The sequence below is a fragment of the Aptenodytes patagonicus genome, chromosome 8 (genome assembly GCF_965638725.1).
Source record: "Aptenodytes patagonicus chromosome 8, bAptPat1.pri.cur, whole genome shotgun sequence".
NCBI lineage: Eukaryota > Metazoa > Chordata > Aves > Sphenisciformes > Spheniscidae > Aptenodytes > Aptenodytes patagonicus.
In genome coordinates this window covers 22,091,082-22,104,290 of record NC_134956.1, presented here as the reverse complement: position 1 = coordinate 22,104,290, position 13,209 = coordinate 22,091,082, and the positions used below count along the sequence as shown (strand labels likewise).

General features: G+C 38.9%; 1 protein-coding gene across 3 annotated transcripts in view; it reads right to left on the bottom strand.

The window, feature by feature from the left end:
• The window catches only part of CNTN6 (contactin 6), a 158,117-nt gene that overhangs the window by 65,418 nt on the left and 79,490 nt on the right, over positions 1 to 13,209 (bottom strand). For all 3 annotated transcript variants that reach the window (XM_076346681.1, XM_076346682.1, XM_076346683.1), the window contains exon 5: positions 2,941 to 3,036. In XM_076346681.1, coding sequence (XP_076202796.1) covers positions 2,941 to 3,036 — 96 coding nt within the window. The remainder of the gene's footprint in view (positions 1 to 2,940; positions 3,037 to 13,209) is intronic.

Genomic DNA, 13,209 nt, shown 5'->3' with positions numbered 1-13,209 from the left:
TGTAGTGAGAGGTAGAGAGAAGTGAAACATTTCTGTAGATACCAGAGATAATAGAAATATTTCTTGAGCTCTCATTCTATCTACCTATTCCTACTTCTTGATGTTATATGGGAAGAAACTTCAATTAATAAAATCTCCTTGCTTTCTTAGGTTCTTGCCCTTCTGTCTCTTCTTCTATTGCTAGTAGAAGCAGCTACAGACTTTCTAGGTTAGCAGGAAGGCAGGAGGCTTTACCTAGTGCATCCTATTCCAAAATATCTGTATTAATGATAGCTGCTTTGAACAATTGGTGTACAGAGGTTTTCTGTCTTCCTTCAAGACAAAGGAAAACAAAGCCAGTAGCCATCAGAACCGTGTTCCTTTCCCTCTGTGTAATGTATGGTAGGGCCAGGTCTGTTAAGTGACTCACCCTGGGGAAAGAAGCAGCCGGTCTATAGGAAGGAGTGCCTGAAGGGCTGTATCCATCTGCTCTGGCTCCCTTGGGTGTCTTTTCAATGACATGGATAACTTCTTTGCAAGAGCATAGTCAGTGTTTTCTACCCAAACAGTTAACCTGTTTCCCTGCAAATGCTCATACTAGCAAAATGTCTGCAGTGGTTATAGGCTGTATCTATTAAGTTGTATAGGAAATTCTAAGAGCAATTTTGTTTCCTAGTGTATAGGACACATTATACAGCTTGTGTTGTCTTACTCATGTTAACGGTATAGGAAAGGCAACTCTTTTCCTGCTGAGTATGGTATATCTTCCAGATTCCTTGATATCTAACTAATTCCTATCACATTTAAAGTACTGTGCAGAACACTTGTAATGGAAGCTGTATGCAAGGCTAGTAATCCTTTCTCCTATAGGTATTGTAAGTCAGAGGCAAGGGTTTCAATTAAGAAAAGAACTAAATATACAATCCTTTTTAATAAAAACAACTTCCTAAGCATCCTGAGATAGTATACAACTTATGTAGTTTACATCATGTGCTTCATCTGATGGCATATAATTTTGGATCATAAATACAGTGTTTATGGATAACAAAAGAACTCAGTTTCTGTTCTCTAGAGACTTGTTATTTCAGATAACATATTTTTCAGGCCTATTGGTCAACAGCTCACATCTCTAGCTTAAGAAACTGTGGCAAAGGCTTTGTTCATGGATACAATTTTGTCAGTTCAATTAATCTGGGGTGAACTCATTTGTTAACTATTTATTTGTTCTGAATGTTTTCTTCTACTCATTCTCATTTGTCAAAACATAACTTTTACCCTACAGCAAGAGGAAAGTATATAGCTTACTGACTCAAGGATGGATGTGTTGTCTTTCTGTCTGTCCCATTGATACATTTCAGGAACTCTTCAAGCCTTTTCTGCCCTTCAGGACTAGGTTTCACTTCATCCCCTTGATTATATACATCTTTCATATGGCTGTAAACACTAAGTGAACTGACATTTCCCCTCTGTTCAAGACTTGTGGGCTTTAAATTGATTGATGGGTTTATCTATATCTCTGATATACTACAATCTCTTTATAGATCACTATTTACTCTCTCATGGGAATTTGTCTTATAACTCTGTTTCTTTAATAAGAATTGAGGAAACATTGGGAGTAGGATGTTGGCACTAGCACACCGAAAACTGCGGCTCCTGTGGATGTGTGGTCACTCCTGCCAAAAGCAGGACATGAGTCATCTAAGAGCTACTGATTCTTTCCATCCAGAACAACACAATTTGGTAACTATGCTATTGCTATTTCCCCGTTATTAATATACATTAGCTTTTCCACGGTGACATTTCTGATCATCTTCAGTTAGTTACATTAGGAAACCATAGTTCTTACTCCAGACTTCAAAAGGTCTGAAGCAGTTTTGATCTGGGTTCTAACAACCCTGGAGGAGACTTGTGAACGTATGTAGCTCAAAACTTGCAAGAGTCAACGTTGGGAAGAAAAAAATAAATATCCAGAGATCACTCAAGAGCTTCTCACTTCTGGTAGGTACAAAAAATGGCAGGAAAAAATGGCAGCAGCAGTGTATGTGCATGTTCAAGTCTTTGTATTGCTCTGTAAATGCTGATGTTGGAGGTGGTAATATGCCTATAAAAAGGAGGAAAAGGAAAATTGTGCCCCATGTTTAGGGTTGTCTTCGGTGAAAAGTCAAACATTATATGAAATGCATTACTGGTTCATTGGTTGTCACCTGGACTTTACCTTGTCCAGAAGGCAAGACCTCAAAAACAGCCTTATGGTTAAGAAGCAGTAGTAGGTAATGGCAACAGATGCAAGGCATCCCCAAATCAATTGCACAGAAAAATCCTTTTCATTCTTTACCTGAAGCATTGAAAATTATCAAGCAACCTGATCTATTCAGACCTCCTTTGATCAGAGAGTTTACCTCTCCAGAAGTCCCTTCCAATCTAATTGTTCCTATGATTTTTACGATTATCAGGAAGGAGAGAATCAGGTATTCAAGAACAGAAGACAAATTTTCATTACAAATCTAACGTGTAAAATGCATGATTCAAATGATAGCATTGAAGTACCAAGCACTAAAAGGCAAAACAGTCATTCCACTCAGACCTGAAGTGGTTTTAATGTGGAAAGAATTGCTGTTGGTTGCTCTTCTGCCATTCCATATGAGTGAAGGAGCTGAGATTACCGGTCATGTCAGGAGATAGCCTTTTGGACCTTCATGCTTTCTTTGCTTGTGTCACACCCAAAGAGCAATGACATGTTCTAGTCCCTCAGGTGACCATAGAATAATAAAAAAGGGACCCTTAAGAAGTCCAAACCCCAGTGTCCTTTAAAGAAATGAAATCCAAATTTGCTGTAAACCCATACATTTCGTGCACAAATAAATTCCAGTGCTAATCAGGCAGGGAACTGCGTAGACTACTTCTCCTGAGCTATAGCAGTTGATGTTCAGGCTGCACACAACGTAGGGCTATTCATCATACCTCCGTAATGTGGTGGAGGACCACAGAGCAGAACCACTCCTTGTCCTTCTCTGACTGACACTGTGCTTCTTGTTTTCATTTCAAAATTTTCAAGATCTTGAGAGAAGGAGAAAACAAGACCCAGTTATTATCTGTCAGATTTATACTTAACTGTACCCCAAGCTATGCAATGCTTATGTAACTCAAGAACATAGTCACATATTTATAGCATAATATAATCTCAGTATGTGAATTGCCACACTGTATGGAAAAATAGCTCATCCAACCTAGTATCTAGTCCTTTGGCAATCATGAAATACCTGTTCATAAAGCAGTTATACTCTAATCCTGTGAGTCTGTATTTACAATTCCTAATTGCAAAGCTAGGGTATTATTCCATGACTTTTTCTAGCATCATTTTTTGGAGCTTATTAGACTCTTAGTCTACATGAGTAGGAGAAAAGCATTTTGCATTGTTCCCTTTTCCATAGAAATAAAAAGCAGGTGTGCTCTTCTATATATACAAATGATAATTAAACATCATCAGGACTCCCACAGAGTGCGTGTTTAAATGATGATAAAAGTATGTTGTATAAAAGTATGAGTCTGTTCTACCCTAAAGCTGGGCTGCAGTAAGTAGGTATGTTTTAATTGGCTTGAACAAACTTTAGCACTGGTTTTAAAGGGAAGAAAGAGGATGCTTTCAGTAAGAAATCATGTGACGGTTTGGGGAAATCTCCTGTATAAACATGACCATGCCTATCTCCCACAGGTGATTTTTATGGCTATTATTTTTTTACTGAATCACACAATCTCTTCTGCATTCTTGCATTTCACTAAGATGTGGAAGTATTTCTATCAATATCATTCCCTTTAAATAATAATTCAGTTACAAAACCTGACACAATAGATGTACTTTAAAACCTGATTATTTACTTTTTGATTCAGTTCTCATCCTAATGAGAAGACTTACTACTTTTCTCAGAGTACTTTGGGAAATGACTGCTTGAAATACGTTCAAAATATGTTTTAATATAATAAATAATATCAGCTTCCCCTTAAAAATCTTTATTCCAGTGTCGTATACTGCTTGCCTTAAGCTTATTTACTTTGCTGCAGATTCTTGTTTCAAACAATTGTTCCATTTTTCATCAGCTGAACAACTGCCTGATCCAGAGTTCAGTAGAGAGAAACAGTTCTCGTTGGTCAAAGCAATAATGATTACTACCTGTACAGGCCCAGCTATTTATGTCAATATATCAATTTTCTCCCCCTTAGTTGAACTTTACACAGTTAATTTTTCTTTTCCTCCTCTTCATCTCCTGTATATTGGTCTCGTATGAAGACATTGTCTACTCAGAGGTGACTGAATTGAATTAGGCAGCTGTAGCACCTCCTTGTACTGTCATAGCCACAATAGATGGTACCTGTCAATACACTGGGAAAGTGTTTTAAACTCTGATGTTCTTTTAATTGCCTGCTGGCTAGATCTCTGTCTTGCAGTCTGGGTAGTCTGGAAGGACAAAAAAAAAAAGACAAGAAAGGCCAAAAAAAAAAGAAAAATATTTATTTACTTAGTTCTATTCCATCCTGTAATACTAACTGGAAAAGAAAACAGTGGATGGATGTAATATGACCGACTGGAGTTTAGATTCATACTTAGAAGGTACTTACTGGTCCAGTCTCTGAATGTGTGGATTTATTTACTTGTTCTGAAAATTCAGTCTGAGAAAATTTATCAGCTTTCTCCTTTTTCTGTTCTTTCCTGTGCATTAAGTGCATTCTGAGAAGGCGGTCAGCACAAAATATTTGTGGAAAAGTGGCCCCTTGGTCAGCTGTCAAGACATTAGATGGGGATTTGCTTGGGTTGGCTGCCCTGAGGCTTGTGTGGTCTGGGAGAAGGGGCCAGCTTTGTATGGCAAACAAGACCCTCAAATTTTCCTATTTATTATGTTAAATAGAAAAAAAGATTGGAAAGGTGCAAAACATTCAGGTCTTTCAGGATTCAGGCACTAGCAACAAAAATGGTCACATTTCCCTTTCCTATCACTTTCCTTGAGCTGCTAATACAATGCAGATTGTGCAGTTTCTACAAAAAAAATGGAGTTTAAAAAAAAAAAAACAAAATCTTGGGCTGTAATGGAAAATATACGTAGTATAACTAGTGGTTTCTAATGCTTTCCGCTATGGTAAATCAGGTCTACTTTTCTGCTGAGAACAAAATTTCACTTGTTATGAGACACCTGAGAAAGGAGGGGAAAAAAAAGGAAGTGCAGTGCAGCAGTAGCAAAGGTTCTCATGACAATTCAGAATTAACTATGTAATACTTTACTCTGAAATTGGAAGAGATTTTGGAAAGTAATAAGTTGCTAGTAGGAATTCTTAGTTTAATGACATGGTATGTTGTGGTATAATTTTTACTCTAATTTTAGAAACTGTATCACCTGTCTGTGTTTCTCCATTAAAATCATGACAAGTATCCCTGATTTAAATACCACAAAAGCAGTAGTACTAGATCTTTTATGGGATCCACTATTTTATAATTAGCAGGACTATTTTGATTATATGTGGGGAAAAAGTTGACTTTGCCTTTTCAACCTTAAATTGAGTATCAAAACCTGCATGCAAGAGTCTAAGCTCTTTCATAGTAGGTTTATAGTTCAGTTATACAAAGCAGCTCAGCTTTTCCTGGTGCTGGAGAGAAGTTTTTCATCCCATTACGCTTACTAGTGAATCATAGGTAGAAAGAAAAGTAGATATGGAGGAACATAAATGGTCATTTAATGTTTTCCTCTGGCCCATGACAGGTACAACTATGCTATGTCCTTCCTAATAGATACTTATTTAACCCATTTTTAAAGACCTCTAGGGATAGACATTTTCTTTAGACAATCCATTCCAGTGCTTGACTCTGAGGTCAACACACTGCATCTTTTAGAAACCCCCACCCCCAAAAATTTAGTAGGCCTAAACAAGAATGATCTTTTTTCTCTATCTGAAGTTGATTTTGACAGATAGTTGCACAAAATTTATTGTGTCTCTTTCTGTAATAAAGAATCATTGCATATTAAAAATCTCTGAAAGAGCAAAACAAAGCAAAATGAGTAAAAATAACTTATTAGGGGAGTCAGTCTTACTTCTGTTGTCATCTTTATTGGACCCTTTCTCCAGGCAGGCAGCATCTCCTATGAAATATTATGACACCTCATTCAGATGGGATTCAATAATGAGTTATAAAATTGTCTACCTTTGTTATGTAGCCCAGGGTGATAAACCAGAGGAATGAGGTGGACCATCAGAAATAATGTTTCTTTTTGCTGGAGGCAGTCTTTTTGCCCAAAAGATTTTTGCATCCATTTTTCCCCCTATGGTGCTGCATGTATTTTCAATGATTACCTGCAATCTAAAATGTGTTAAATATATATATAAAAAACCCGAAGATGAATATAAATGTAGATATTCTACTTTGCTCTTGTTATTCTGAAAATCTGGCTGCTTCTCAAAACCACTTCTTTGTCCTGAGCGGGCATTTACACCAACAGAGCACAACCACGCCGTTCTCCCAGTTACTGTCACCTAGCATAGCTTTATAACATGACATAATCTAATAAAGCATAATGTCGCTTGTCAAAAAGAGTATGAAATAAGATCGCCAAGATCAGGTGTTTGGCACACATTTAGATTGTTAATGTGCACTTAGGAATAATACGACTATTTAACAGATGGTATATTTGCTAACTTCAGTGTTTCTGCAGAGATCTATAAATAAATTATCACCTAGTTCCTAAATAATTCCTTCCATTCTTTGTCTGTATTTATCTCACTTCATGAACAAGAAGTTCCCTCGCACTTCACTGCTCTCTCAGCTGTGAGTTTTAACAAAAAGACCAGCTTTTTTTCCAGCACTGTGCATGTTGGCAGATTACTATTGGTATAGCACAATTAATCAGTTGGATGTGATAATGAGGTCATGTAGGCTAAGCAAAATGCTCAGGTGAACAAGTGATTCTTCACAGTGAAGAGTGGAAATATATGGATTCAGCTGTGTGTGGCAAGAAGTCATCATCTTCGGCTGGGAACATTTGCAGACCTAAGTGAGAAAGGTATGTGCTCAGAACAAGCAAAACGTACGGCGTTTTGTGGAAACTGAACTAGAGAACGACAGGGCTTTCTCTGATGTAAGCAGGAATACTTGAGGTGAAGGAGACCTTCAGCTCCTTACCAGGTATGAAGGGAGGAATGGGGAGAAGGAATGGGCCAGAGCTTTTTTCAGCTGGTGTGAGTCAATAGTACCCCACTGGGGTCAAGGAAATTATGCTGATTTATGGCAGCAAAGGATATGGCCTGCAGGTCTTCAGTGTGGATATTCAATTACAATAAAAAGAAAAGGTGGGAAGAACGGTGTTTCTGGATGAGGATGACCACAGATGTAGCTTTATTGAGTAAAGAGCTGCCATTGGGAGAAGGCAAGCAAACCCAAATGGTGGGTGAGGTGTTTACTTGAAGTGATGATCTATGGAGATAGAAACAAATGTAACTGATATACACAAATACTTCCTGCTTAAGTAGTTGTGTTAATTAATAGGCTAATTAATAGGTTCAGTCCCATGGTATTTTTTCTTTAGTGTTTTAAAGCTCAGCACTGACATAATTGCTGATTGTATCATGAATATATAACTTCTAATTTCCCCCCCACCACCACTGGTGTATGTGTATTACCCACACATCTGGTTTTTAATATAAAACTGCCTTAAAAGTGTTAGAGTGGTAGGTTTAACTTGTGCAACAGAATGTGTGAAACCATGGTCGGTTTTCCTGGGATTAGGGGACTACTTCTTAAATATGTCTGATAGGAACAAAAAACGAATCACAAGTAGGAACTCATGCATTTCAACCTCCCAATCATGTGTTTGAAATTCCTTAAACTGCTCAGGGATAGGTGTAGCACTTCCAAATCAGCCCATTTTAGGAAGAAGCGTAGGCTATCTCTGCATTACCGAATAGCAAACAAGAAAACTGGGGCATTTTAATATATGAAATTGTAACAGACAATTAGAGAAAGTCCAATTTATCACCTGGCATAATTACTAATAGTTCATCTGAATTAATGTAATTTCATGCTTTCTTGAACTTTTGATTTTTTTATAAATGTTTTGTCATTACATAATCCCAAATATCATAGTTGTAATTACTTGTTATTGAAATGTGCAATGAGTGTTAAGGCATTAGTAGTAAGAGCACTTTACAAATTAGCTATGCTCCTGAGGACAAATCAATAAAATTTTTCACATGTCCATGTGGCTGTGTCAAATGGTGATATATCACATCTGTTCCAGTTTCTTCTGTTTCTCTTATTGGCTATGATATATTGCAATATGATCAGTGTTACTGGATGTGATGTATCACAACAGAAATTCTCTCACAGGGAAGTGGGATAAAAATTACAACCTCAGCAGTTTTTAAAAGCAGCTCATCGTTTTGACTTGCTGTAAGCATTTCTAACACCTGTGTTATGAGCTGACAATTAGTTACCTTCACCTGCCTGTGACCGCGATGAATTAGGGGGCCCATTGGTAAGTGTGGGTCTGAATTCAATGCCTGATTCAGAGGAATCTGGTCTGTTATAGCTGCAAATAGAAAAACTGGAACTTATTGGAGCTTTTAAATTATCTCAGATTCTGAGAGGTCCCATACTTGGCCAGATCTTGGGTTTGTTTTTATTTTTCACATACAGGAAGTCCCAAACTTTTGTTGAGCTAAAACACTTAGACACAGACTGTGCTTGTTGCCAGAAGGTTGTGACCGTCTGTTCAGGCCACTCCAGAAGACCTCCTGCCCATCTAGCCGTGTCTCTCGATTCTCCCCAGTATTGTTGTACTGAATCGCCTTGTGGGAGACTGGTACCAACCTCTTGCAGCTTGGTTATCAATAGGGTGTGTTATGGAAATATCTTTCTTCCTCCAAACATCTACCAAAGGAATGGCTAATCTCATTTCCTACAACTTTCACTGGGAAGTAAACTCTTTTTCAGCTTTCAAAACTGTAGTAAACCTGCTAAACAAACCCTCTGACAGTTCCTTTGTCTTGATAATAGTGTCAATACATTAATCTTTTTCCGTTACCATCTAATCTCAATTTTTTAAATGTTCTAATTGATTTTCTAAGAATTCAATTCTGAGATTAAGAGCAGTGTTATCTCTAAGGTGTCTGAAAGCTGCTTAACATTTCCCACTTCCTGATTTTTAAATACTTGCATTTTCCACTTAACACCTACTGAGTTCTTCTGCTCCTTCCCCGTTTGAAGTACATGTGAACCTCTGCTTTGTCAGTGTTGCAACATCACAGGGTCTGTAGGACTTGAAGCTGCTTCAGCGAGGATGAGCCTGGGCAACACCTGAGTGTCTCCTTTCACCAGGACAGGTTAAAAATCAACTGTAATTCCCACTTTTGTTCTAGTTTTCCACCTGAGGTGAACGCTGCATCCCACCCTGGTTAAAAGAGAAAGTTGCCCTCTCCTTCCCCCTTGAAGACCACCAGGAGAGCCCCGCTGCTGCTCTCGCCCTAAAGCCCTGCTCCTCTCTGCCCCGACAGAGCAGTCTGCCAAACTGAGAGGGAAAAGCACAATCACTGGGTCTTGTTCTTCTCCAAAGCTGCATAATCAACCAAGGACCTTCATCAGTGCTCCTTTATTTAGTTAAATTGCTTTGGAGCTTCTAAGGGGAGAGGACCTGTAATTTACACATTAGGATGCACATGGGCCCCAGGTCTTCAATTCAGCTTAAATGGTATGAATAGCCAATCCAGGCACTAATTTTCAAGGTGGGGAACAATAATTTCTGCCACAGCCTGATTGTCTTTTTCAATTAAAGAGTGAAAATGCCCTTTACAAAGTAATATCAAGCTTCTCTAGAGGAAAAAATGGAAGGTCACAATTAAATTAAACGGGGAGAGTGAAGGGGGGGAAATCCTTAGCTGTCTTGATTTTTGTTCATGCACCAAGAAACCCAATGCAAAGAAACATATGCTGTGAACCTGTAATGCTGGTCTACATCTGTTTTTTTGTTAATTTTTCCCCTTTTACAGAGTTAGCAGCATAAAATATTAAAGCTCTCTTCTGAACTGAACACAGGACTTGCACAGAGCAGTAAGTGTTGATGCAGCCTTAGGGCTCTTACTCTAAACCCCATCTGCAGGCCAGAGGCGTATCCTAGGATCTGACCCTCTCAAAGGGAGAGGGACATAAGAAATATATTTTTAATATTTTATATTTCTGAACAGTTTTCTCACTTATCACGGCAGAGTTCATTTGTCACCTGTCATCACAGAGTCACTTTGCCGTCTGCATGAGTTTTCTCCAGATTGGAGTGCTCTTAAAAACAGATTTCTCTCCCCAGTCTAAATCTCATGGGCCAGATTTATCCCCCAGAACTACGCTGATTTGACTGACTTACACTGGAGATGGCCCTGGCCCCCTGTGTCAAACTACCTCTTGGGAGGGGTGTTAACTCTTATCCAAAACCAGCTTCTCTCATTTATATTTCTCCCTGCTCCCACAGAGACCTGGTTTCCCAGGGTGCGCGGAGATGGTTCATGAACTCGCCCCTTCCCTTGGACCTTGACCTTGTTGGCAGTGAGCAGCCATGCCCCCAGTCCTGTGGAGAGCCCCTTTTGCCTCCATGTCCAGGATCCTCCTGGGTACCTCCTGTTAAACACCCCACAGTCCCACTTCAGGCTATTAATTTCTTTTTATAATGCTTCTACCAACAAGGTAATAATTACGCTCATAATACATACAATAAAAAAAATGGCAAGGAAGAGAGGGTGCTCATGCACTGCTGAAAGTGTGTAATGAGCATGTCCACGTGCATATTTCAGCCCTTCCCAAATTCCTGCTGAGCCCTCTGGAGATCTCAGTCCAGCACAGAATTACTTCTTGCAGAATGACCTTGGGTTATCCCCAGACACCACTGCTTTATCTGGCTCATTCCAGCTGCAAAGCCATCAAAGACTTCCAATGGGAATTTCAAGATTTACCTGAACGATTGATGTAAAGGATTTTTGAATGTGAATCTTGTAAGCAGGATTTCAGGTGTAGTATATGTTATTGGTTGTTCTTTCAGTAGCATTTAGAAATGAATATTTACAGCTCAGTGCATTCTCCGTACCAGATGTGGTTTGCCTATTGAGGAAGCTATGCCTGTGGCCTTATTCCTTCACACCGTGGAAGTACCGATGACACACACTGTTCCTCCTTCTTCAACATAAGCTATGGAATAGAGAAGTTTATCTTGTATCTTAAAACCTTTGTATTAGACAGGATCAACCTTCACTGCAAAAATAACTACTCAATTAATTTCATTATTTTTATTTTAAAAAGCCAGTCATTTATTCCAAAGGATTTAATTCAGTATTTTTTTTTCCCTTGCAAGCCTCCACCAGTAACTTTTTTTCTTGTTACACCAAAGAATGAAGCAGCTCACGTGGACATTATGGATATTTCATTCAATAATTTATTGGAATCTAAGTCATATTGTCTGCAATGAAAGTAGAGCAGATAAAAAGAAAATCACCCAGACTGCAAATATAGACTGGTTTTATCCTTCAAAAATATTAAATTTTATCAATCAGAATCTAGCAGCTCTGGGATCTGTAGGTGCTTTGTTACCTACCGTACCTCAATCACATATATTGCTTTTCCAATACAACTTGCAATGGGTTGATTTAGGATAAACTTTTATAGGAACTACAGAATAGTAAGTAATATATAACTAAAAGACAATCTTCAAATACTTATACATTCCCTATTACTACTTTATCTGACTAGCTCACTGCCTGTAATGCTCCTTACAACATCTCTGTAGTGTGTGTCTCCATTTCATAGATGAAGAATTCCTGTCCAAGAGGAGTGAGAGCCTCCTTTTATAATAAAAGTTTAAGCAACTAACCTAATGGAATAAAACAGCTTTAACAAAGTGTCCTGATACAGCACAGCCTTGAACATGGTGGTTAAGTACTCTGAGAGATGTTTAAAACCATTTGAGAGAGATAAAAATGCAGCTTGGGGTTCCGATGCTGCTTGGTCTGCTATGACATTAAATAAAAGGGGAATGCTGCTAGCATCAGCTCCAGTTCGTGTGTTTAACAAGAGAGAGGAGGTCATGGCTGCATTTGGTGTCGATGGACATTAGATGGGCTCTGAGAACACAGAGCAGACTCAAACCTTTAGGGAATGATGGAGAAAGCAAAACCCCTTCATTATGTAGACATACCTATATCTTCTGGTTTTAAGATTCCAGGCTGTTCTTGCTGTCTTCAGGAATGTCTGGATATTTGCATAATCTTATTCTTGTAGTATCTGAGCTTTAAAGTAGAAATGCTATTATCACCCTGCCTTGTCCTGTCAGCAAGCAGGTGAAACGCTTCCAGGCTTCCTGCTTCATCACTGTTGAATGGTGGTTGATGGCTTCTGCTTTTCTTTAAGCCTGAGAGAGCCTGTGTGTGCACAGACTTCTCCAAGGAAATAACTACTGGAAAGCTCAACAGAGATACAGAAAGATGAACTGAACGTAGTGAGGTCTTGCAGCATTTTTGGTCTTTGAGTGAATAACCTGCATCGCTTATAGTTGGTTCTCTTCAAATATTCTGCTCAAAGTAGCCTTGAAGGAAACAGTGCCCCACTTCAGAGTGGTTAGAGCAGTGTACAGACCCCTTACAGCGATATAGATCAAGTTCTCACCATGTTTTTCCTAATTTTGTGGGGAAACATTGTGAATAAGAAGAAAAAAAGAAAATATGCCTGAGGCTGCTGGGTCTGCTCCATGGAGAGCATCCATCAAGTAAAGACCTTGATGCAGACTCCCACCATGGGGAACTGCTGCAAAGAGTGCTGGAGCATTGGCACAAAGTGTCCGTAGCAATCAGAACTGATAAATGAAAGTTCCGTTTCTTTTTACTCCAGGCAGAATTTTGACAAAATACGGGCTTTATTTCCAAGTAATAAACTGAATTCTTGGTATATTTACTGTAACTCTATTCAGAAGCTTGCGCTCCACCTACCCGTACAGAGGGAGAGGTAGGTACTGCTGCTGTAGTTCTATTGGATTCTTTAATTGTGGTTAAAAGTCCAAAAGGTAATTTTGAGCTGTTAGCCTATTTAGTGACCTAAGGAGAGATGACAGTAGCGTTTCCATCCTCCGGACAGGATCGAGCTGCAGGGAGTGTTGCTACTGCAGGTTGCATTTTTTTCTCACCTGCTCAAGGGAAGATGCAGATTGTGAGGTGTCGCCAGGA